Source organism: Hyperoodon ampullatus (genome assembly GCF_949752795.1).
Source record: "Hyperoodon ampullatus genome assembly, chromosome: 5".
Classification (NCBI taxonomy): Eukaryota; Metazoa; Chordata; class Mammalia; order Artiodactyla; family Ziphiidae; genus Hyperoodon; species Hyperoodon ampullatus.
Window position 1 is genome coordinate 40,479,116 of NC_136918.1, and position 24,021 is coordinate 40,503,136.

The 24,021-nt window shown below is 34.1% G+C and overlaps 1 protein-coding gene across 1 annotated transcript in view; it reads right to left on the bottom strand.

The window, feature by feature from the left end:
* Window positions 1-991: 991 nt before the first annotated feature.
* Window positions 992-24,021, bottom strand: part of IL1RAP (interleukin 1 receptor accessory protein) — a gene marked incomplete at its 3' end in the record, with an annotated part of 113,047 nt that continues 90,017 nt past the window's right edge. Inside the window, exons 9-11 of the mRNA XM_079705074.1 lie at window positions 13,047-13,190; window positions 11,575-11,718; window positions 992-1,710 (exon numbers count right to left, since the gene is read on the bottom strand). Coding sequence (XP_079561200.1) covers window positions 992-1,710; window positions 11,575-11,718; window positions 13,047-13,190 — 1,007 coding nt within the window. The remainder of the gene's footprint in view (window positions 1,711-11,574; window positions 11,719-13,046; window positions 13,191-24,021) is intronic.

Genomic DNA, 24,021 nt, shown 5'->3' on the forward strand with positions numbered 1-24,021 from the left:
GTATTATACTTATATCTGGCTCCCTTTTCTCTTTTTTCTAACTTTTGATCCTTGTAGGCACTTGAATTGACTATTCTCAGAATTCTGAATGAGAAGAAGGGATTGGTGTACCAAACTCTACCCTAAACCCTTAATGGTACTAAATTTTTCAGGTGTCATTTCTAAAAATATAATGATATTTTTGTATAAACCTCCTTTTCCTTTGAGACATTTTCTTACTCTCTTTTGGTTCCCTCTTGGATCACTTCTAATACACATTAGAAAGAAACTAAAGAGACATCTCAGTTTTCCTAGTACCCAAACCAAATCGCAATTTCTTTAAAGGGAATACTCTTCAGATATGAATTTAAAAGCCATAAAAGGTAGAAGGGAGAGAGAGAGGTAAAAATCTGTTAGTACAAATGAAATCACATAAAAATATAACTTTATTGATGCTAACAGCTTTAGGCAGTTTAGAGAACACTAGTTTACAGTGAGACAGAGGACACCATGTATCCCTGCGTGGGAGTATTTGGTTCTTCCTGGGAAAATATGTTATAGGTTTTCTGTTGAGCTTAGTCCTACAGCTTCCATCAAAACCAATTTCTTTCCATAATGTTCCCTCAAGATACACATACCCTGTAAGTGTCATAGCCCAAGTACACCTGACTGACTTATAACATGAGGTTGGTCAACAAACTCAAAGGAAACAATAAAATTCTTTGCTCCATTTAAAACCATTGGGCAAGAGAGAGGATCAGACTTTAGGCAACTTGCGCATACTGACCTTCTAGGGCCCAAGAAGAGTGTGCTCTTCTGAGGCCATTAGAGGCAATAAGTCTGGATTCGCGTCCTTCGGATCTTTTGTCTCCTAGAAATAAATAGTTTTTAAAAATCAATAAAGGGACACAATCTGATAGTCCATTAGATGATAAAAATGTCAATTATTCCCATAGGTTCATGACACAAAATGGGCTGGTAGAAATAGCAGCCACCACCCACCACACAGTAATTATAGGATATAAAAGTCATTGTTATTGGATAAATCCGTGAAATGGTGAAGAGCAAGGGCTGAGATCTGGGGAGCAGGGGATTCCAATCTGGTGCCATTTTGTATCCATTGAGTTTCTGACTCTTGGGGAACAGGCTTACAGAGGTGTGTCTCCCACTGGGGCTGGGTATGAATCTCTGCCCGGCTTTTGCTCCTAAGCTGACTCTCTCCTTCACAGTAGGTGACACAGCAGCGACAGGCTGCAGAGGGCTTCCCTCTGTGCTTGGACATCATGTCTGGGGCTGGAGAGGCATCTGCAGCCCTCCCTGAGCTCTGGAGTTCTGGGGGCTCTTTCAAACGACTTCTCCTCCTTTGAACGTGGTCCAGACTGATGTCAGACTGGGAAGAGCAGCTCTCATTCCAGCCAGAGCTGGCACTCAGACTTCTCAGGGGAAGAGCCAATCGCAAGGCCTTCCAGAATTTAGAACCAGAATGTTTAGACTTTTCTCCCTTCCAGCTCACAAAAGACACAGACTCTTTCAGCTGCAGGATGCTTGGGTGTGGATGCTCAAGGGGACGATACTCAACCACAATGAGCTTGGTGGCAATGGAGTTCTGACACATGACACCCAGTTTGAACTCCAGCATGCTGATGCTTTTTTCTGTCACATAATCTGGGCTCAGGACAACAATCATCCTCCGGCTCCTTTGAATGAAGTCAAAAACTGCTTCCACTGTATCTATAGGAAAATGGAAAGATAGGACAATGCCTAGTGAAAACTTATATAGGTTTCAGTTCATTGTTGACAATCCTGCAAAGGACAGGCAGTGAACACTTGAGAATATAAGATCTAAGTGTTAAATAATCTACCCAGGTAAGGAATCTCATCTACACTATTGTTATCAGTGGTTGCAAAGTATCTGCTACCTTTAGGATGAGGAATTAACCACGTCTAAAAGCAGCTAATTTCAGCTCCGTTGCTAAATAATTTCTTGTTTTGAAATTCCTTCCACTTTTATCCAGTGGTCTTGGATCTGACATTTTAAAATATCTTAAATATTCCATAATTCTTGTGATCTCATTGTATTTTCTTCTCATCTCTAGATTAAATGACTTCATGAATTTTATGTTATTCTCCATATGATGTAGTATCAAGTCTCTTCCCCACTTTTATAATTTTTCTTTTAATAATATTCAGTATATATATATATATATGTTTCCTAAAAATAGTACCCTGAACAGGACTGAACATAATGCTCCAGACACAGTCTTATCAGTAAAGGCCAATAGGGCATTACTACCTCCTAAGATCCACAGAGTTATAGTTCTTGCTACTTAAAATGTTTGGATATAGCAGACAGTTCGTAGTATTGACCGTGCTGTCAACCAAAATTCCCTTTCTTTTTTTCCTGTGTGTATGTGTGAAGGATTGGCCTGGAAATCAATTAAAGGGTCAACAATGATGACAAAAATGACTGGTAAAAATCAGGCAATTAGTTGAGACTTTGCATGAAGCATTCAATTCTAATAGTTATTGAGGTCAATTTGGACAGAACCCAGTGGAAAGTTCTTGAGATAAATGGAGTGCTTAACTCACTGTGAGATTTAGGAGCTTAAACAATGTGATTTTCTAAAGGAAAGGAATTCCAAATTTATAAATGGCAGCCGTTGACAACTCTGAAAACAGGTACTGTGGACAGACCATGAGGTTGAATGCCTACACTTTTGAGGCCAGGGGTAAAACACTGACAGAGAAACTTTTCAGCCTGTGAAGACAAGCTGGAAGTTTTCAGTGAATTGGATCATGAATTTGACAGGGAATGAAGGAACTGTGCTCTTTACCAGATTATTTATTTCCAGTTGATGCATTTAACATGAATTTGAAGGAAAATCAAATGAAACATGCTCATTGTTTAAGAACTTTTGACTGGTTTTATCAAGAGCATGACGTGTTTTAGACCATTTCTGCTGCACTCTTAAAAGATAGATCTAAATTTTCACTTATCTTCAAAGCCCGTATGTGTGTGTGTGTGTGTGTGTGTGTGTGTGTGTGTGTGTCTTGGTAACTCCTTTGTCCTCTCTGGTCCTGCTCAGAATCTTATGTTGCTGCCTTTCATAAATCTGAGAATGTAAGGGTAGGAACTCTACTGTTTCTCCTGTATCATGAGAAATATGATATAACCCTAAGATAACATGGATAGTTTTTCAACCAAAGGAACTTGTGCACTCAAATTGTGTGTGTGGGGAGTGTGTGTGAGTGTGGGTATGGGTGTTTCACTTCAAAATAGTCACTTTAGGAAAATGTTTGTTCTGTCCAATGACGGTACCACTGTTGAAAATAAAACATTGTCTTAGATTCTTTAAAGAAAATTGTCTTTAAATCCTATGGCTTTTTTGGTTTGTTTTTAATTTTGTTACCTCATCCTGAAAATGGAGGGTTTGCATTTGAGAGAGGGTAATGCTAAAAAAACCAAACCAAAACAAATATGAATTGTGGAATTCCAGATATTGAGGAATGGATATAGGATATGCTTCTCAGATAAGGGTTGGGCTATACCTAGGGGTATTCACATACTTTGAAGGAAACTGCCTCCTTTATGGCCTATTCTATTATCTTCCATATTGTCCAACTTCATATTTGAAGATGTTAATTTTTACTGTTTTTTAATGTTGAGTATTATTTGGACAGGGCATCTTAAATTAGGTCGTTTATTCTGTTTGGCTCAAAAAAAAAAAAAAACCAAAACAAAACTGAGGTGTGGCTGTAGATTGATAAGGTCAGTTTTCTGGTGTCGTACTAAATTGGTTTTGAAGTCACAGTTTCTGATCTAGAACTCTTCACTATTCCAGAACACTCTGGCGTGTAAAAGTCATAATCTCCTTGGTATCAACTTGAAAGTAGAAAGAAAACCAAAAGAAAACTAGGGCTGTAAATTTGTTCTTTGGCTAGTTTACTGGTGTATGAAAGAGTAGCAAACCTCTTTCTCTCTTAAAACTTGAAGTACAGATAAAAAAAAATGGGGGCACCTAATTTGGAAGATGAATCTGAATTCAAATATTGGTTTCTCCATTTATCTTAATGTTTTATCTTAATAGTATAATCATTTATTTTAATATCTTTAAAAGTTTGAGTTCATCCATCTATAAAATGCATATAATGAGAGCAAAATTGTAGGTTAGACAACACATTGATACCTATAGGTAAATATCCAGTGCATGGTACGCTTTTGAATTAATCACCTTGATTAAATTATTATTCAATAATAATACAAAACTGAATAACAATAATATTATTATAGTTAATAACAATATTATATATTGTTTATAACAATAAAAATAATACATAAAGAACAATATAAAAATAGTGTATAGACTAATGATTGATTCTAATGGTAACTTTAAAGAATCATCTTAAAATGTGGATTTTAATTTTTAACAGTCTGTCTATTCAGTTTAAAAAATACTACTGGAATACATAATCTGTTAGCCCATGCTAAAAATACCTCATATTTCCTGAGTAGAAACAGAGAAATAGACAGACTAGTTGCTGAACATATCTCTTCTGTTATACTGCAAGTTTACTTGTGTCAAAGACTTAGTAACTTCAGTAAGTGACTGAAAGATACATCTTAAAAATTTTAATAGGGTCAGTAATAGCCAGGTAGCCATCATATCCAAACTATTGATATTGAAACAGCTGATATTGAAAATAGTCACCACTGTGTTCCAGTAAGTCATTTTCAAAGTTGGAAGCAACTTCAGGATCATCATTACTTATACAATGCAAAAAAACCTTTTACAAAATCTCAATAAGTTCCATCAAATCTCTGCTTGTACACCTCTAGTAATGGCGGTGGGGCTAATATCTCCAAAGACAGTGAAATACATTATTGTTTAGCTTTGCTTTACAGTTGCTTCTTAAATGAGTAGAAATTGTTTTCTTGTAACTTGCATTCATTGATCTTAAGTCTACTCTTTGGAGACTGGTTTGAAACTTGGAAATTCTTCAGTAGGAAAATTTTTACTAAGCTAACCAGCTCAGTTATAGAGATCCAATAAATAATCTTGGAATAAATGAATAAGATTTTTTTTAAAGAGCAAGAAATCTTCCCTGTCACTACAGACTTAATATTAACTCAAAAGAAAATGCCTTTCCAAATATTTATCACTGATTTGTTTGAAATTTGTGATAGAAATGCATATTTGATTCAAATTATCACCTATTAACTAACGACAAGGCATTAGTTAATTGATCTTTCAAAACAACTGCCTTAGGGTTGTATTAAAACGTATAAAAAGTAAGAGATTACTGTAAGCTGCCCAAGTTTCAAGTTGAACAAAAAAGGAATAGGCTTGTGTCTTTATTTTAAAACTCTCTCCTCTCTCTCTCTGCCTGTTTTTCTCTGTCTCTACTGCCCATCTCTCTCTCTCCTTCTCTCTCTCTCCCTCTGATTCTCTCTCTCAATCCACACACACACACACACACACACAGATACATACACACACATACACATACACACACACATATACACACACATACATACACACATCTGGTATACTAGATCAAACCATTTTAATTAAGTAACTCTTTTACTCACATGTAAAAAAAAAATGTTCTTGAGTTGAAGTTCCCGGTTTTCTCAGATTTTTCTCAGAAAGAGAAAATTAATGTCTCTTATAACATTTCTTTTTCTAAGTGTATCATTAATCTTTGTATTCTCATTTCTTATACCCAAACATGAAAATAAAGACATAAAACACATGCACAAAATAAAATTCAAAGCTTAAAATAAATGGTTTATTTTTAAAATAAACAAATTTACAAATCATTGGAAAATGGAAATACAAAAGTTTATGAATAAAATAAAAAAGATAATCTTAATATATGAAAACCTATGGAAAGAAAATAGATAATTAACAAGTGGAGTAATGCTTTTGTTCTCCAATACAATGAAGTCCTTGTTTATTAGACTCCTAGGGAATCTTCTAAATTACAACACAGAAAAATATTAAATAATTTTATATGACTGTGTAATTAGACACTCTATATATCATGGTTTTTTGTTAACTTGGGTGCAGAAGGTCTTTATATCGTATATCTAAAACCATTAAGGTTTTTCTTTTTAAGATTAGATACTTTTATTTTTAACATTAGAGAGTGATTTCTTCTTGTTCTCCAAATTATGTTTCTCCATCTCACTCAGATAATCTGTATTGGGCATCTTCTGGGACATAAAACAAAAAAATCTTGAAACAAAATTATCTTAAGATGAGACATATCATTTAGATTTGAGTTGCTTTAGATTTTAGCATTTGGAAAATTTCAGTACCAAATACAGGAATATAAATAGGACAAGAAGTATCAAGAAGTTTCTAGGGGCACCAAACAGCATTTGGGGTAAATATAAAATCCAAAAGTGCAAAAAGAATGCAACATTGGCAAGAGAACAGCCCCTTGGTAATGGGGTTGTCCTTCATTTACCTAAAATTCATGCTAGAATTGATATTCAAATCTTATCTGAAGTCAGTTCTCCTCTGGTCTTGTGAGTGAAGGGTTAATAAGAGGAGTGATTGTGGTTTCTAATAAAGAAAAGCATTAGTAAGGCTAAAAAAGTTAGATCCAAGAGTGACCCCATACCATAGGTTTATGATCAATGATTCATGAAGGTTTGTTTTTAAATAAAAATAATCATTAACTTCTCTGTAGAAAAATGATTTATTAAATAGACTTTAATACCTCAGGAGGACACAAATGTAGTAGATAGTTTTAGAATTGCTTATCAACATTCATACTACTAAGATAAGGATCTCCTTAAATTATGAATTCTCATTTTTCATAGGATACCCAGTCTCATTTATAGGTATTTTTATTTTCTTTTCCTGTATTGCTTAACAGTCCAAATAGAGATTTATCTCTCCAGTAGTTGAGCACTAAGATTAATATAGCTTAGCTTCTAAGTGTGTGTGCTTAGAACATAGTAGATGATCAGTTAATGCCAGATGGCTGACTACTGCTTAGCAGTGACCATGGAAGCTCTACGCACAAGAGATTCCGTTGCACCCAGATCAACTGTGGCAGTAGTAAGTTATTTATACTAATTTAGGGAAAGCAAGAGCTAACAACAACTACCACTCTGTGAGCTGTAAATTCACAAATATTAATGTACAGAAAACACTGACACAAAAATATTACAGTAAAGAAGGTAATTTAAAAACTGGATAAGAGTTCTAGTAATTCATAATATTGTGCCAATAACTAGCTAAAGTCATATGTCTGTATGTGTATATATAGTGTGAGTATGTGTATATATATATATATATTTATATATATATAATATATACAATTCATGTATGTATATATGTATATATATGTAATTCATGTGTATATATATGCAATATATATACATATATAATTCTTGTGTGTATATACATACATATATTTTTAAAACTCTATATGTAACATAGATATTCACCACTCTGTAAACTCTGGACTTAGTTTTCACTTTTCCAAGTCTTAAGAACAGTAAAACTTTACTTAAAATAAACTAAAACACGTTTCATTAACAGTGACTATTCACACTGACTTGTTTGGAGTGAGTGTATTAACTGTACCAGTGAATAAAATATGAAAAATGCTTGGGGTCCAGTTAATGCTCTTAGAATATTCATGCTAAAAGCACTCTCAAGGTCACTAAGTCTAACTTTCACACTTTACAATGGGGAGACAGAAACAAATGAGAAATTGCTTTCCTAATATTCACATTAGCAAGGTTGAGATTAAAAGGCAAATTGACAAACACCCTGTTCTGTGCTTTTCTCATAAGACAGAAAATGCCCTAAAAGCTTTTTGCTGTTATTTTACTTGGTATTAGCACCATTAAAAGAAGCTTCCTATCCGACTGAACCAAGTGAGGAACCTGCAAACTCCCAATGACTGACACAAGATGCAGTAGTTAGGGAGATGGAATGATAAATATGGGTCAACTTACAGATAATCGGGAGTTTAATAAAAATTACTATACATTTTTCAAGTTGACAAATATGATATCAATTACCTGAGATAGAGGACATGGGTTGCATAGTAGGAGACAATTCAGGATAGCCCTTTAAACCAATTACTGTCTAAGGAACATTTTCAGTTACTCTGCTTTGTATCATCCTAAGTGGTGTCAGTCTTGCTATGAGGGTGTCTGATACAGCTGAATGAGCAAAAGAGTTTTTATCCTTAGCTAAAATAAATTTAGGCCCTGATTACCTTTTTAATGGATGAGTAAAAATAAAAGAAAATGAAAACTATACTTGGAAACACATAATGACCCTGTTAACAGATGACTCATCTTTAAAGGGTCTTTAAATCCACAGCAAAGGCTGCCCCATAATGTTAAGATTATTTCAAAGAGAGAGAGAGAGAGAGAGAGGATAGAGATGAGTAGGGGGAGGAATGGAGGATACAGAAGGGGAAATTCGCATCAACCAAGTCTTTGTGTGCAAAGGACATAGTGACATCAGACACTGGTGACAGGAGGTGGCACTAGCATTCTAAGCCTTACTATTGCCTGAGGAAGCAGAACAGCTCTTCCTACAGTCACCCTGAATTTATCTCTATGGGGAGGCTTCCATAGAATTTTTTTTCTGTCCATGAAGCAATAAACTGGGAATAAAGAAGGGGGAATTCTTCCTTCCTGGAGTACCCTTGGATCTTTTTACCCCTTTCATTTGCCCTTTCATACATTTTTCAAGGATGAATAGGAGAGACCCTGCTCTCCACTTCTAGACCACCTGGAAATTTTCTTCACTGGCATGGCCACCTGCAGCTGCTTCCAAAATCTGCCCTGTGGATACTTGGATTTCTCCCCTTTCCATTTAATGACCGTAAGCACCGTCTTAGCCCTCTTCAGCTCTTTCACCTTCGTTTCCTTCACAGCTTTGTACTGTACTAAAATGACGTTGATGTTGCCCCGAGAGGCCATATTTTCTAGGCCAGCCTTGAGCTCCAGGAGGGCTTGGGTTCCCTGGAGCACGTAGTTGGGGCTTAGGACAACCAGGAGGCGTCTGCTTTTCTGAATGAAGCTCAAGGTCTCATCTGTGACAACTGGGAAAGAAAACACCATGGGGATTAGTGTTGGCCAAGAACTCCCCCAAGGTATAGGACTTGAGAAGCAAGTGAAAAGAAATTAGGGTAACAGACTGAGAACTGAGGTGAAACTTTTTATGAAGAACACTTAGTCCTTAGTCCCAATCACTCTGTTCACAAAATGTCCCTCTCCTCCGGGGAACAGAATCTATACATACATATTCCAACCCAAAAAGAGTTCTAAACAAGCACAAAGCCAAAATGTATTTCTATGACCTTGGTGTTCAAAAGCATTATTCGGGACGTGAAGGATGAGTGGACTGTACTGAAATCAATTTCTTCAAACCGTGTTACATGTTGTGGCCCAGCAAAATCAGCTCCTGAGCCCTTTCTCCCCAAAGACACCCATGTATTAACTCTCTAGTGCCAGTGAGCATTCAAAAAATATACATTATAGAGTCAAAGTCATAGAAGTTCATTTTTCACTAACACAGGACAGCAAGAGTAGAACTCTTCATTTTTTGAAACTCCCTCTCTATTGCCAGACACCTCCCCAACTCAGACTAGTATCACTGTCATTGGAATAGGAAATTAAGAAAATCTAGCCAACTGAATGGCATTTTGGCTGGTAACACATTCTCAGCTCAGCTTTCTATTCTGCTCTGTTCTGGAGCCTAAATTAGTCCCTGAATCTTTCTCTTTAAACTCCTATCATTACTGTGAAGCCATGTGTTTCGGCAGCTGCTAGCTGATGTGTGTGCCTTCACTAACAGGCAAATGTTTTCTTCATGTCCAAAAAGAAGAAAAAGCAGGGAAAATGGAAGTGCAGTGTAATCTTATTCTGTTGTCAAGGGCTATGATTAGTTCCTATCACTAAATTCTTGGGAATAATCTATCTCCTTGAGGTTGCTTATCAAGGACTGAATAATCTTTTACCTGGGGTTAAGATAGAAGCCAACTCCAGGGAATGCACCAGTGTTATGGAAAGCTATTTCATGGCTTACAATACTCCACTAAGCAGTCATTTTGCGCCTTAATCTTCGCAGGTACAGAGGCAGTGGGGAAAGACTTGCAATTAAAATAGCATGTGCAGCCTAGAGGAGAATCCAGGAATAAGTAATTGCACTCTCCAAGCAGTATTCCTGGAGGCTGACTGTGTGTAAGCAGGGAGAGAGACCCAGAGGCAAAGGGGACTGAGTGAGAACAGCAGGGAGAATGCAAAAGATCACAAGCATCAACCATCAAAAGCAAGATGCAAGAGTAATTATGTAGAACCTGAATTCTTCAAAGAAGTATCAATTCGTACTGGAGGGTCTTACATTGTTGTTATACCATGTAACTTTATATAACTTTTCACACAGTAGTAAATATCTGTTGAATGGCTGTATGAATGAATAAATAGATAAATAAATTATTTAGGATTTTAAGCCTTAAAATGAGTGGAATTTATCCTTTAACTATACAGTCAAGTCATCATTTCCTGGCAAAATTATACCGAAAGAGATATCCGCTGTAGAACGGAAGCATGATGGACTTTTGGGTGATGAATGGGGAGACACAGTAAGTGATCCAGCTAATTCAAAATAAGAATAAACACTAATGTCTATTCTTTATCTTAATTACCAATGTAACCTTAAAAAACATGTTAAGTGATTAAACAGGATTTTAGGGGGAGAAAATAAATTAGTTTGTTATAAAGATTAGAGACATTACATGCATTTTTACCAGTATGGAGTTTAACAATGGGTTTAGGAGTGCTACTGTGCATTTATAAAACAGACTCAAATGTACTATCACTTTATGTGTTACCGTTTGGATCTGAAAATTAGAGGTATACTTTTATTTAAAATCATTCAGCATTTCGAACTTTTAAAAAACCTATTAGAATATACTGGCCTTTGTAAAACGTTAAGCTTATCTCAAATGTGTAATCTGATAGAAAGGAAGAAACAGACACAAGAAAAGGGGAGATTTGAGTAGCACTGGTTTGCCAGAAAACAAGGGTGAAGAAAAGGACATTAGCAAATGCCACAGAGAAACATTCTACTTACTATCAGTAAGTAATATAAAGAAGGATTCCATGCACTCTCTTCTGCACCTCATATTTAGTAAAATTGAGTAAACCTCAGTCTTTATAAAAGTGTTTTGTTTAAACTCAGTCTTTATGAAAAAATTAGAGGCAGATTAATGCAAATTAGCTAAACCTTCTAAAAATCTAAATGTGAGTAAACAAAATGTTTAAAGCTGTGGCACTTAGAGATCTAATCCACCATGCATCTACAATCTTTTGACACTAAGTTTTTAAAGCTTACCTGGGAAAATATTTTAATACCATAAACTGTACTTATAGTCTACATCTTACAATGTAGATTTATTCCTAGAGTCTGTCTATTACATCAAAGCCTTGGACATTTAAATGTCCAAAGATGCCAACATAGAGCTGTACCAGGACTGTTGTACATGACCCAAAGCTAAGGATCTTCTCTGCCTTTAAGTGTAGCATCACCTCTATTCATCTGAAATACCTACTTCCCCCAGGCAGACTGTCTCGGTCAAAGATGCACAGCTTGTATCCAAATTCATTCTCCAAGACTCCACGAAGGGTCAGTAAGACAAATTCTTCTTCTTCAGCATTTCTTGCATAGGATACATAAATATCATATTCCTTCCCATCTAGCAAAAATTAAAAAAAAAACAGAAAACACAGATCCAATATAAATTAGGAATGTTCCTCAATAGTATTGCATTTTTTTCTGAAATCGAACTTTTGAATATTAGACATTTTCATTTTTTACTTATATAAATTAGCTGACAGATTTCAGTGTGATTTCCCACCTGTGACAGGTGTCCAGGCAAAATGACTATTTTAAGGTGTAACTGAAAATTTCATCTGATGTGCCTTCTCCTCTCATCTCACTGAGTTCAGATTTTGTAGTGGAGAATGAGTGAGGTTTGGCTCATTCAACTATGAATTAACAGAATCAGGAAGCAAATACTCAATCAGAGGTGCTGGCAATAATAGCATGCAGAAAAATTCTAGTTCCTGTCCTAGTATGTCACTTACTAATATGTTAGAATTATAAATTGAGCAAAACCTTGAGAAACTGTCTAAATTATGTACACCTGAAAATATCTACGATTAAAAATATACTTAGATTCAATGAATCAATCTTTCTCAAAATTGCCTAATTATAAAAATCACCTCATTAAAAATACAGGTTCTGTGTCTCTTCCACAAACCCACTCAATGAGAATCTTTATGGAATGGGTCTAAGAATCTATAGGTTAAATGTTTCATTCTTGTCACCAGGCACATATGCACTAGAACAGTGCTCCTTAAACTTGAATGTGTATATATGAATCATTTCGGGATACTGTTGAAATATAGCTTCTGATTCAGAGTAGGGGTTAGGCTTTAGATTCTCCTTTTAGTAAGCTCCCATGTGATGTTTCTGGTACATGGATCACCTGTGGTTACAAAGGGTGTGGACATGCAGGGTCCAGTATAGTAGCCACAAGCCACAAGTGGCTATTGAGCACTTGAAATGCAGTTGGTCTGAATTGAGATATGCTATATGTGTAAAATACAATACATACTGAATTTTGAAGATTTTTAGTACCAAAAATAAGACTAAAATATCTCTATTAACTTAATACTAATTACAAGCTAAAAATGATAGTATTTGGAATATATTAAATTAGATAAGATATTATTAAAATTATTTTCACTTTTTCTTTTACTTTTTCTTATGTGAACACTAGAAAAACATTAAATTATGTATGTGGCTTGCATTGTATTTCTATTTGAATAGTGCTGATCTAAACTAAATCACATATTGACCTAAGAAAGCAGAATAATATGCATTAGGAAGATTTTCAATAGCAAGGGCTGAAACAAAAGGTAGTCTAATTACAACTTCCATTTAATCTAGGTTTTATCCAGCCAACATGTTTTCTAAAGATGACAGTAGGGAGATTTACAACAAACTTTCATTACTCACCTAAAATGGTTTCATCCGTTCCAAAATGAGCCCGGTAAAATAGGACCATCTCTAGCCAGTAAACATGGTAAACAACAATGAGAATCACCACCAGTAGGACTGTGGCTCCAAAACCACACGCCAGTTCCACTGTGTATCTTGGAGCTAGCATTGGAATGAAAAACAAAGAAACAAACTGATTTGTACGTGATGATTTTGGTGATCCATCATCCTGTAAATAGCTGTTTACGCCAAGCAGCTGAGCCATGAACCTGACTTACCTGTGTGAACAAGATAACATGGTAGAGGTTAAGCACTATGTTTTAATACTAGGCTGTGGCATATTTATCTTTTTGTTTCCAGAAAGTGGCACAGAATGTGTTTTTTAATTATTAGATGATTTGAATAGAATTTGATGATATACAAATTAAAACAGAATCTTGTCATTGAGAAGAATTTAAAAGGCCATCTAATTAAACTCACAAACTGACATCTGAATCTCCTCAAAAATATTTTTGAAAAGTAACTCCATCCTCTGTTTGTGCATCTCTTACCTGGGCCAGCCCATGATATTGGTAAAATTTTAATTGCTGGAGCAGTTGAATTGAGAAAAAATTTTAATGTGTTTATATCAGTCTTAATTTCCTCCTCTTGTCCAGTGCCATATGGAAGAAATTTAATTCTTTTTTCTTTATATTTGGCAATAGGCCTCAAAAATCTTATTATAATTGAGCAGAAAATGAGGGTATCCACCAAATGCTGAGTATGCTTGGCCCTGAAAGTATCTCTCAGGTCTACATTACTAGGATACACATTCTACAAGCCTGCTTCTCCACCCTTTCTCACTCCCCATTAAACTATACATTTGCAGTCCTCTAGGTAGAGACTATGTCTGCTTCATCCATCTTATCCTGAGAATTTCTAGGATCTGAATAAGCATCTATTGATATAACACTACACACTTTTGGGATATTTAAAATAAATCTAGTACTATACTATGTATTAGTAACTTCATTTGGCTGTTTTATTAGCTTGTGAAAATGAAACTTAAGAGTTTGAGATGGAACAAAATATTTATTGGATCTGAAGCAGAAATGGCTTAAATTATGTATTAGTTGATTTGACAGTTACTTACTGACATCTACTATATGCTAGAAGCTGTTGAGGTTATAATGGTAGATAAGACAGGAAGGGTCTCTGCCCTCTTAGGGCTAACAGTCTAATGCAGGGAAGTAAATGTGGAAATAAATAAATACGACAGTTACTTTTAGACAGTGATCAGTGTTATAAAGGAAATAAACCAGGATAATGTGATGGAGTGACCTGGGGTGGGGGGGTTGGGGCAGGAGAGGTATATCAGGTATGGTGGTGAGAAAAGGCCCCTTTGAGCACCTGAACATCATAGGTGTTAAGTGTTTGCCAGGACTAGGCATAGAAAACTTTTCTTCAAAGCTGGGATTGTTATCAAGCCTTCCTGACTCCAAAGTTCAGAGATCTTTGCACAACACTACAATGAAGTTCAATTATTGATCATATATTAGTGGAAAAATCCCTTTTAAAACAGGTAGCTATTCTAAGGGGAAAAAGTTGAGCAGCCTGGAGTGGAGTCTGAAGTTCTCTTATTAAAGGGAATAATCATTAAGTTTCGAGTTCATTATCCTAAATTCTGGGTATAATTCTGATGTAGATACAGCCTGGGACTCTGCAGTGCAGAATTATTAGGTACTCTTGTACTCATCCCATGAACAATGGTGCTTTAAAATAAGAAAAGTCCCATGATAAAGTGCCAGAAGCTGTGTCAGTGCAGTTGATGAGCATTTACTAAGATCAATCTGAGTAGCTGGCATGAAAATTGCTGTGTCCTTGGTATTTCTGAGTACATGTTAACAACATACTGGGTTAATTCCCACTGTCATCTTCATTATTTGCTCAGTTATTTTGGCTCCCTCCGGGTGAACATTTCACAATAAGGAAAAATAAAAGAGGTCAGTGGATGCACTAACCTGAAATGGATTTTTTAAAAATATCAATAGTTACCTTGCTTAGTGATCAAGAGATAAATTATACTCATGGCTTTCCCTCTGTCACATTCATTTTACTACTGCTTACTTTATTTCTAGTAGAACTTTTTAAAATTTTGTGTCATACAATTATATGTGTCATATTTACAGATTGTATTTTTTTGGACCATCTTGATGATATCAAGAAGTTCCTAATGTTATTTAACTAATTGAACTCTTAAGATAAATAATTCAGAAGTCTGAATTTCTAAATGGTTTGGATCACATTCAGGAAGTGCTCTAAGAAGCTTTCAAATACAGCTTTGTCGGCTTGTAGGGAAAGGATGACCCTTAGCCCACATTTTCTGTCTGCCCCACACTGATCCTCTGAGCAATCCCAAACCAAAGGGTTTCCAATCAAAAGGAGTGATGTATTTTGACCAAATTGGACTCCTAAACTGCTTCTATCTTTGATCTCACTGATAATTTGATTCAGGAGGGAGTAAAATTTAGCAATTTGCTCTGCTGTTACTCTCTGAATCAGAATTCCCTCCATTCCTTTTGCAATTCTATAGTAATGGCAGGCTCCAGAGCCCAGATTTCCAGCTAACCACCTGATTTGTTTGGCTATCATAGTGTGTTAAAATTTGTGCATTTTGGACTTCAGCTTCTGATCTTAGAGAAGTGATTGGGGTAGCCTTCTCCCCATAATATCTAAAATAACAACTTTTCAAATTTGGACAACTGGTTGTGTAGGAGTGTGATCTGTGCGACCACATAGGATAGGATACAAAAAGGTAAGCTCACGATCTCCCTGGCTTTTTGCCTAATGGCACTTTGGGGACTGTGACACAGACACACAGTATATACACTGAGCGAGGAAACCGAAAGTAGAGTTCATGACTACTGCATTTGTAGACCTGGGTACTGGAAAGAAGAAAACTATGTAGACAAAGAGCTCTAGAAATCCACAAGTCTTTGGAAAAATACAGAGTGACACTTCTCAGGGTCAGGCAAGGAAGAGCTACCAGTGAAAGAAAAACCACCAGGGAAGAAATGACTGCTAAAGAGTTGGGAACTGAACAATTTAGGAGCAAACACAGGGCTGAGAGACATTTGAATTAAGACCACCCAGACTGAAGAAACTTTATTTAGTTCCCCAAGTATTAAGTAGAGATCCCAGATAGTATACGCCTTAGAAATATGTCCAATCTAGCCTTAGAGAGAAGCCTAGTTTGGACCTACTCTAGAAAGATAAGCAAGATGCTTCAAATAAGCAAGATGTTATGCAAGTAAATTAACTACCTGCTAGAACAAAAATTCACAGGCATTTATAAAATTCAGACAGTCAATAGTGTACCATCTATAATGTCCAGTATAGGATTAAAAAAAAAAAAAAACTATACAGAAAAAAAGCCAAAAAAAGGACCCATAATCAGAAGCAAGATAGCCAATAAAAATGGCTATCATGTGGAATTAGGAGATAAATACTTTAAAATGAGTATTATAAATATATCTGTTGAATTAAAAAAAAAGGATCATGAACATTATAAGAGCAAATAGGAAATATCAGTACAGATATTTTGATGGAGAAATATAAATTCAAAAACTGAAAAAGAAAATCCTGAAATTAAAAACACTGCAGATTAGATATCAAGAAAGAAATAGTCAGCAGAAACTATCCTAAGTGAAACACAGAGTGAAAAAAAGGATGAAAAAAAAATAACGAGAACCTCAGTGACATGTGGGACAATGCTGAGGGGTTTATCCTAAATATAACTGAAGTACTAGAAGAAAAGGAAAGGATGAATAAATGAAAGAATGAGCAAAACATACTTGAAGAAATAATGGCTGGTGTTTTCAAATTAAATAAAAAATATACTCACAGAACTAAGAAGTATAAAGAACCTTAAAGAAGATATATACAAATAAAACTACAGCAAAGTGTATCATGATGTAATTTTTGAAAATCAATGAAGAAGAGAAAGTCTTAAAACCTGCCAAAGAAAAAGAGAGGGGGCGTACATAAAGGGAAAAATGATTAAAAAGAAAATCCTGCCTGATTCATATTAGAAATAATATTAGCCATAAGACAATGGAATTGCACCTTCAAAAGTCTGAAAGAATAAAAAGAAAAAGAACACTTCCAACCTAAAGTTATGTATGCAGTGAAAGGCACCAGAGCAACATAATGAGGAAATAAAAATCTTTCCAACAAGTTGTGCTGGAACTGGATATCCACATAACACACGATAAACTTCAATCCCTACCTCACAAAATACATTAAAAATAATAATAATTGGAGATGGATCATAGACTCCCCCATAAAAAGATGAAGCTTGATGACTTGAGGGCATTTCTTAGAACACAGAACACAATACCATTAAAGAAAACATTAATAAATTACACCTCATCAAGAGTAATAACCTTTGTTCACTAAAATATACCATTGAAGAAAGGAACTGGCAAGACACAGACCGGGAGAAGGTATTTGCAAAGCATCTATCTGACAAAGAACTGGTATCCAGGATAGAAAAAAGAACTGCTAAGATTCAATAATGAAAACACAAACAACTCACTTATAAAATGAACAAAATATTTTAATAGTCATATCACAAAAGAAGATACCAATGACTAATAAGCATATGAAAATGTACACAGTATCTTAGTCATCAGTGACATGAAAAATAAAAACTACAGTGAGGTACTACCATGAACTCACCAAAATGGCTAAAACTAAGATTAACAACACCAAATGGCAAAGATGTGAATACACTGTTGGTGAGAGTGCAGAATGATACTACCACTTGGGAAGAAAGGTCTGGCAGTTTCTGATAAAACTAAGCCAGTAATTCCACAGTAGATATTCAGATCAGAGAAGTAAAAATAAAAGTCCATAAAGAGACTTGGATAAGAATATTAACAGAAGCTCAATTCAAAACTGTGAACAACCCAAATGTCTTCCACCCAGAGAATGAATAAATAAGCTGTGATATATTCTTTTAAAAAAACATTCCTTGGCAAACAGAAGGAGCTAATGACTGATACAATGGCATGAATATTAAGAATATTTTCTGAATGAAAGAAGCTCTACACAAGAGTGCATTCTGTATAGGTCTAGGTATACTAAGTTCTAGAAGAGGAAAAAATAATCTATTCTGATAAGGAAAATCAAAACATTGCCTTGCCAGTGGTCAGGGGAGGTAGGAGTAGCAGGGATTGACTGATAAGGAGAAGGAATGAAAGGTTATTATCTATGGTGATAACATTCTATATCTTGATTTTAGGTTACACACATACATATATATGCATTTCTTAAAAATTGTCAAATTATACACTTGTGTTTTGCAATTTGTCACCCTATACAAGTTTTACCTCAAAAAAAAAATCAAGAGAACTGTAAATAAATATTAAAATTTGGATAATATAAGATGTTTAAAGGTTTAGGTGATAAATTTTACTCATGTCTGTAACTAGTTTAAAGGCATCAACAATAAGATGCATTAATGTTTGCATACAGGAATGGATAGATGGATAGATATGTGATAAAGCAAAGACAGCAAAATGATAGAATCTAGGTAGGATATATGATCGTTCATTGTATAATTCTTTCAAATCTTCCATGTATTTGAAAACTTTCTTAATAAAGTGTTGAAATATAAAGATTAAGATGAAATAAGATACTTTCAGATTAAAGCAAAGCTGAGAGAATTTGTCACCAGCAGATGTGCACCACCAGAAATACTAAATAGTTTTTCAGACTAAAATGTTACCAAGAATGAATAGTGCCAAAAATGGAAAATATGTAAATAAATATAAAAATATTTTTTCTCAGTTCTTAATGTATTTAAAGGATACTTATTTAAAGCAAAAAATAAAGCAATGTATTGTGGCATTTATAATAAATGCAGAACTGAAATGTATTATAACAATAAAACAAAAGACAGGAGAGAAGTAATGGAAGTATACCACTTTAAGGTTCTTATAAAATATGTAAAGTGATTAATTCAAGGCAGATTGTGATAAGTTCAAGATAAATATTGTAAATACTGTAGAAAAAAACAAAACAAAACATGGAGGTAAAGCCAGTAGGCCAAAGAGGTGATAAAATAGAATACTAAGAAATTATCAATTAATCCACAAGAAGGCAGGGAAGGAGAAAAAAAGCAAACAATAGATGTAAATGTAGACAACAAATAGTAAGATGGTAGACTTGAAGCCAATAATACTAATAATTATATTAAAGACAAATGGATTAAACATATAAATTAAAAGGCAGAAATTATCATACAGTATTAAAATCAAAACCCAATAATATGCTGTCTATAAGAAATGTACATTAAATATGAAGACACTGATAGATAAAACAAAAGAATGAAAAAGATATACAATACAAATACTAACTATAAGAAATCTGGAGTGGCTAAATTAATATCAGACACAGAATATTAACCAAAAAAGACATGTCACAATTTAAGAGTCAATTCAATGAAAAGACATAACAATCTTGAATGTGTATGTATCTAAAAACACAATTCCAAAATAATGTGAAGCAAATGGCAGAGCTGAATGGAGAATTAGAAAAAAAACAATTCTATGTAAAAATTTCAACACTGCTTTCTCTCAAAAGATGAAATATTAGCAGATTTTAAAAAATCAATAAACATATAGAAGACTTGAACATCACTGACACCAATTGACTTAGTTGACATTTATAGAACACCAAAGCTGCAGAATATACATCCTTTTTAAGTGCATGTGAAACATTCACCAAAATAGACAATCTGCTGGGAATTAAAAAAATAAAAGAAGCACCTATAAACTTAAAAGAAGTGAAATGATGCAGACTATATTTTTTTGGCCATGAAGGAATTAAATTAGAAATTAGAATCAAATGTGCCAAACTGTGCTAAGTACTTGTTACTTGCTCCCTCCAGTCTCACAGACACACTGAGAGCTGGGATCAAAAGAAAGAAAAATGGAAGCCTTGAACCAGTTCATATACACAGTCTGCATCAGAGTCAGAACTTGAACTGAGGTCTGTCTAGCACCAAATCCCATGTTCCTTCCATTTCACTATACAGTCTTCCCAGGTAGTTCTAAGTCAGAGGTACCCTTTCCCTGCCTTTTAATATCCATTGCTGATTTTTAAAAAAATTACCTAGACTTAAATGACAATAGGAAATATCAAAAATTATCAAGATTGAGAGAAAATAAAGTCAGTTCTAAAATTCAAATACATTTTAATACATAATGTAATAAAAAATGTTATCTGGAAAATTCCCAAATGTGTAAATTAAGTAACACATTTCTAAATAAACCATGGGGGAAACATAAGTAAAAGGATAATTAAAATATTTTGAACTGAATGATAAGGAAACTTCAAGATTTCATCATTTGTTTGTTTCAGCTAAAGTGGTCTTATAAGGGAAATTTATAGCTCTGAATGTTTATATTGTAAAAAAGGATTATTTAAAATCAATGACATGCTTTCATTTTCAGTTGAGAGAAAAGAAGGGCATATTAAATGCAAAGTAAGCAAAAAGAAAAAAATCGGAGTAAAATGAATAAAATACAAAATAGAGAAAAATAAAACACCTTTGTTCATTGAAAAAATCAGTAAAATTGGAAAACATCTTTCTTGAGTCATGAGCAAATTGAGTGAAAACATAAATTGCTAATATCAGGAATGACAGAGGGAGAATCACTACAAATCCTGCAGGCATTGAAAAGATAAAAAATAATGTAAAAAAATTATGCCAAAAATGTGACAACTTAGATGAAACAGAAAAATTTCTCTGAAAGACAAATTCCCCAAATTGTCACATGAAGAAACAATATCCAGATAATTACTAAAGAAACTGAATTCATAATTAACAGCTTTCCCATAAAGAAAACACCAAGCCCAGATAGTTTCATGGGTATTCCCTTCAAATATTCGAGTAAGAAGTAATATTAATTTTACACGTAAGTTTTCAGATAATAGCAAAGGAGGGGTCATCAACCGACTCATATCATGAGGCCAACATGACATTTTTACTAGTCAATGGCATTACAAGAAAAGAAAATCATAGTCCAATATCCCTCATGAACAAATATATGAGCAAAATCCCTAACATGAACAAAAATCTTCTAAAAATATTAGCAAATAAATGCAGGTATATTTAAAAACGGATAATAAATCATGATGATGTTGGGGTTTATCTCAGAAATGAAAGGTTGGATCAACATTTTGAAATCAATCAATGTAAAGTTTAACATTAACCGAGCTAAAGAGAAAGATTATATGAAATTCTCAATGGATAAGAAAAAAATTTGACAAATTTCAATAGACATTCATTATAAAAACAATACAAAATGAAACAAAACTCTCAGCAAACCAAAAACAGAAGATTAATCCCTCATGTACATAAAGGTTATCTACAAAAACCTACAAATGACATCATACGTATCATGAAAACTGAATATTTGCCTTCTAAGATAGGGAACAATGCAAAGATGGCTGTTCTCAATTTCTGCTGATTAGTCTACTGGAGGTCCGAAAGAGTGAAATAGTCAGGAAAAAGAAATCAAAAGTATGAAGTGTAGAGAAGGAGTAAAAGTCTATTTATTTGTGGGTGACATGATCAAGTGTGTAGAAAATGCTAAGACGCTGAAAAAACAAAACAAACAGAAACCCTATTTTTTGGTGAACTTAGAAAATTCAAAGGGCCATAAAAAATTAATTTCATGTTTATTTTTTATCAATGAGAAATTTGAAAATGAAAAATTTTAAATATCATTGTAATAGCATCAACAACAAAGTCGTTAGTGATAAATTTAACTATATGTGTAAAAGACCTGTACACTCGAAACTAAAAAAAAAAAAAAGCATTGCTGAGAATATTCAATTAGTCCTAAATAAATTGAGAGCTACACCACGTTAATGGATTAAAAAACTCAATATTGGTAAAATTTCAGTTCTCCCCAAATCAATTTATAAGTTAATACAATCCCAATCAAACTGCAGGAGGCTTTATGTAGAAATTGACAAGCTGATATTAAAATCCATATGAAAAAATATTTGGTCCCTAAGATAGTCAAATCAATCTTGGAAAAGAAAAAAATGGAGGGAAGGACATAAAGTATATGATTTCATGACTTACTTTAAAGTTGTTAATCAAGACAAAGTAGTAATGGACTAAAGATACAGAAACAGATTAATATAACACAATAGGGAATGCAGGAATAGACCCACACTCATAGAGCCATTTATTTATTTATTTATTTATTTTTGGCCAAGTTGTCAAAACAATTCAATACAAAAAGGAGGGATCTTTCAATATGAGGCTAGAACAACTGGTTTCTGTATGGGAAAAAAAAAAAAGAAATTGATCATATGCCTAAGTATAGAAGAAAAGTCTTTATAATCAAACATTGTTAATATGGGATTTAGAAAGTACTAACTATAATAGAAGAAATTTATTAAATGGACTTCATAAAATTTTAAAAAATTCTGCTCATCAAAAGAAAAAGTTCACAAACTGCATAAAAATATTTACAAGTCATATATCTGAGAAAAGGTATATAGATATAGATATAATCACTAACAAATAACCCTAACAAATGGACACCTCACAAAAAGAAGAACTATTATATAATGGTAAATAAATCCATGAAAAAGTGCTCATGGTAATGTAATACATATATCATTAGTATCTGAGAAATGCAAATTGAAAACAATGTGATACCTGTACCTATCTACTAGTATGGCCAAAATTTAGAAGTTTGACAACTCCAAAAGTAGGCGAGGAAGTAGAGCATCTGGAATTTATATACACCGCTAACGGAAATGTAAAATGGTACAACCTCTTTGGCAACAGGTTTGGCAGGTTCTCATAAAGTTCAGTCTACACCGTGCCTGAGTCCCTACAACTCTGCTGTTATAAAACTTATGTTTATCGTTTTGATTTTAGCTGCCTTTCCTTTAATACTTTGCTTTAACTGACTAGATGAAATTGTGCAGCTGTCAAAAGACCTATCCCAGTTAATTCTTCTCATTCTAGGCTCTAGCCTCTTCCTGTCTTCTTGGTGATGTACATAGAATACTTTGTCAATGAATTCAGAATTCAGAGAAAGACCCCTACATATAGTGTATGAATGTGAACATAGCTATCACCTATGAATTTCAGCATTAGCTGGCCCAGAATAGAATCCAAGTAAACAACACCTCTGATACCACTGGATGTACACAGATCCAACTGGGTTATATGTAATATTAATGCAATTTCAGCACAGATCATCTGGTCCAGTAGCTGCATTTGTCACTCCATATTCCTGATGCCATTCATATTAAACCACTGAGAACACAGCCTTCTGTGAAAGGAGAGTTACTCAAGCAGCTCTGGTGGACAGACTTCCACATCACTCCTAGATTAAACATTATTTTAATTGATTGTTTTGATTCTATCCATCTGACAATGTTATTATGTTTTCCTCCATAATGTTTCCCAAAACACATGCTTCAGAAGATGAATCTCACAGAATGCTCCATACTTAAAGAATCTGGAATCAAATATATTTGAAAAAAATCCTACTGACTATATTCCAACCCCTTGCAGATATTCACATCAAATATTAATATATTAAAGAACCTAAGGGGCCCTGAACTAAACTAACTTGATTGATTTTGCTTACCCCAGACTTTAATGATACTTGAGTATAAAAGAATTTGTCAAATAATACCTGTGAAAATCGTGTGGAAGTAATAATAATGAGCTAACGTTCATTGAGCATTTAATATGTATATACATATATATGCCAGTAACTGTGCTGAGTACTTTAAAACAATGTTATGAGGGAGTGGTATTATTTTGCCTACTTTAAATAGAAAGAAATTGAAGCTCAGAGAGGTTAAGTGACTTTTATAGAAAGAAATTGAAGCTCAGAGAGGTTAAGTGACTTTTCCAAGATCACAGAATTAGATTACATAGAAACCAGTATTCCAACATAGGCTA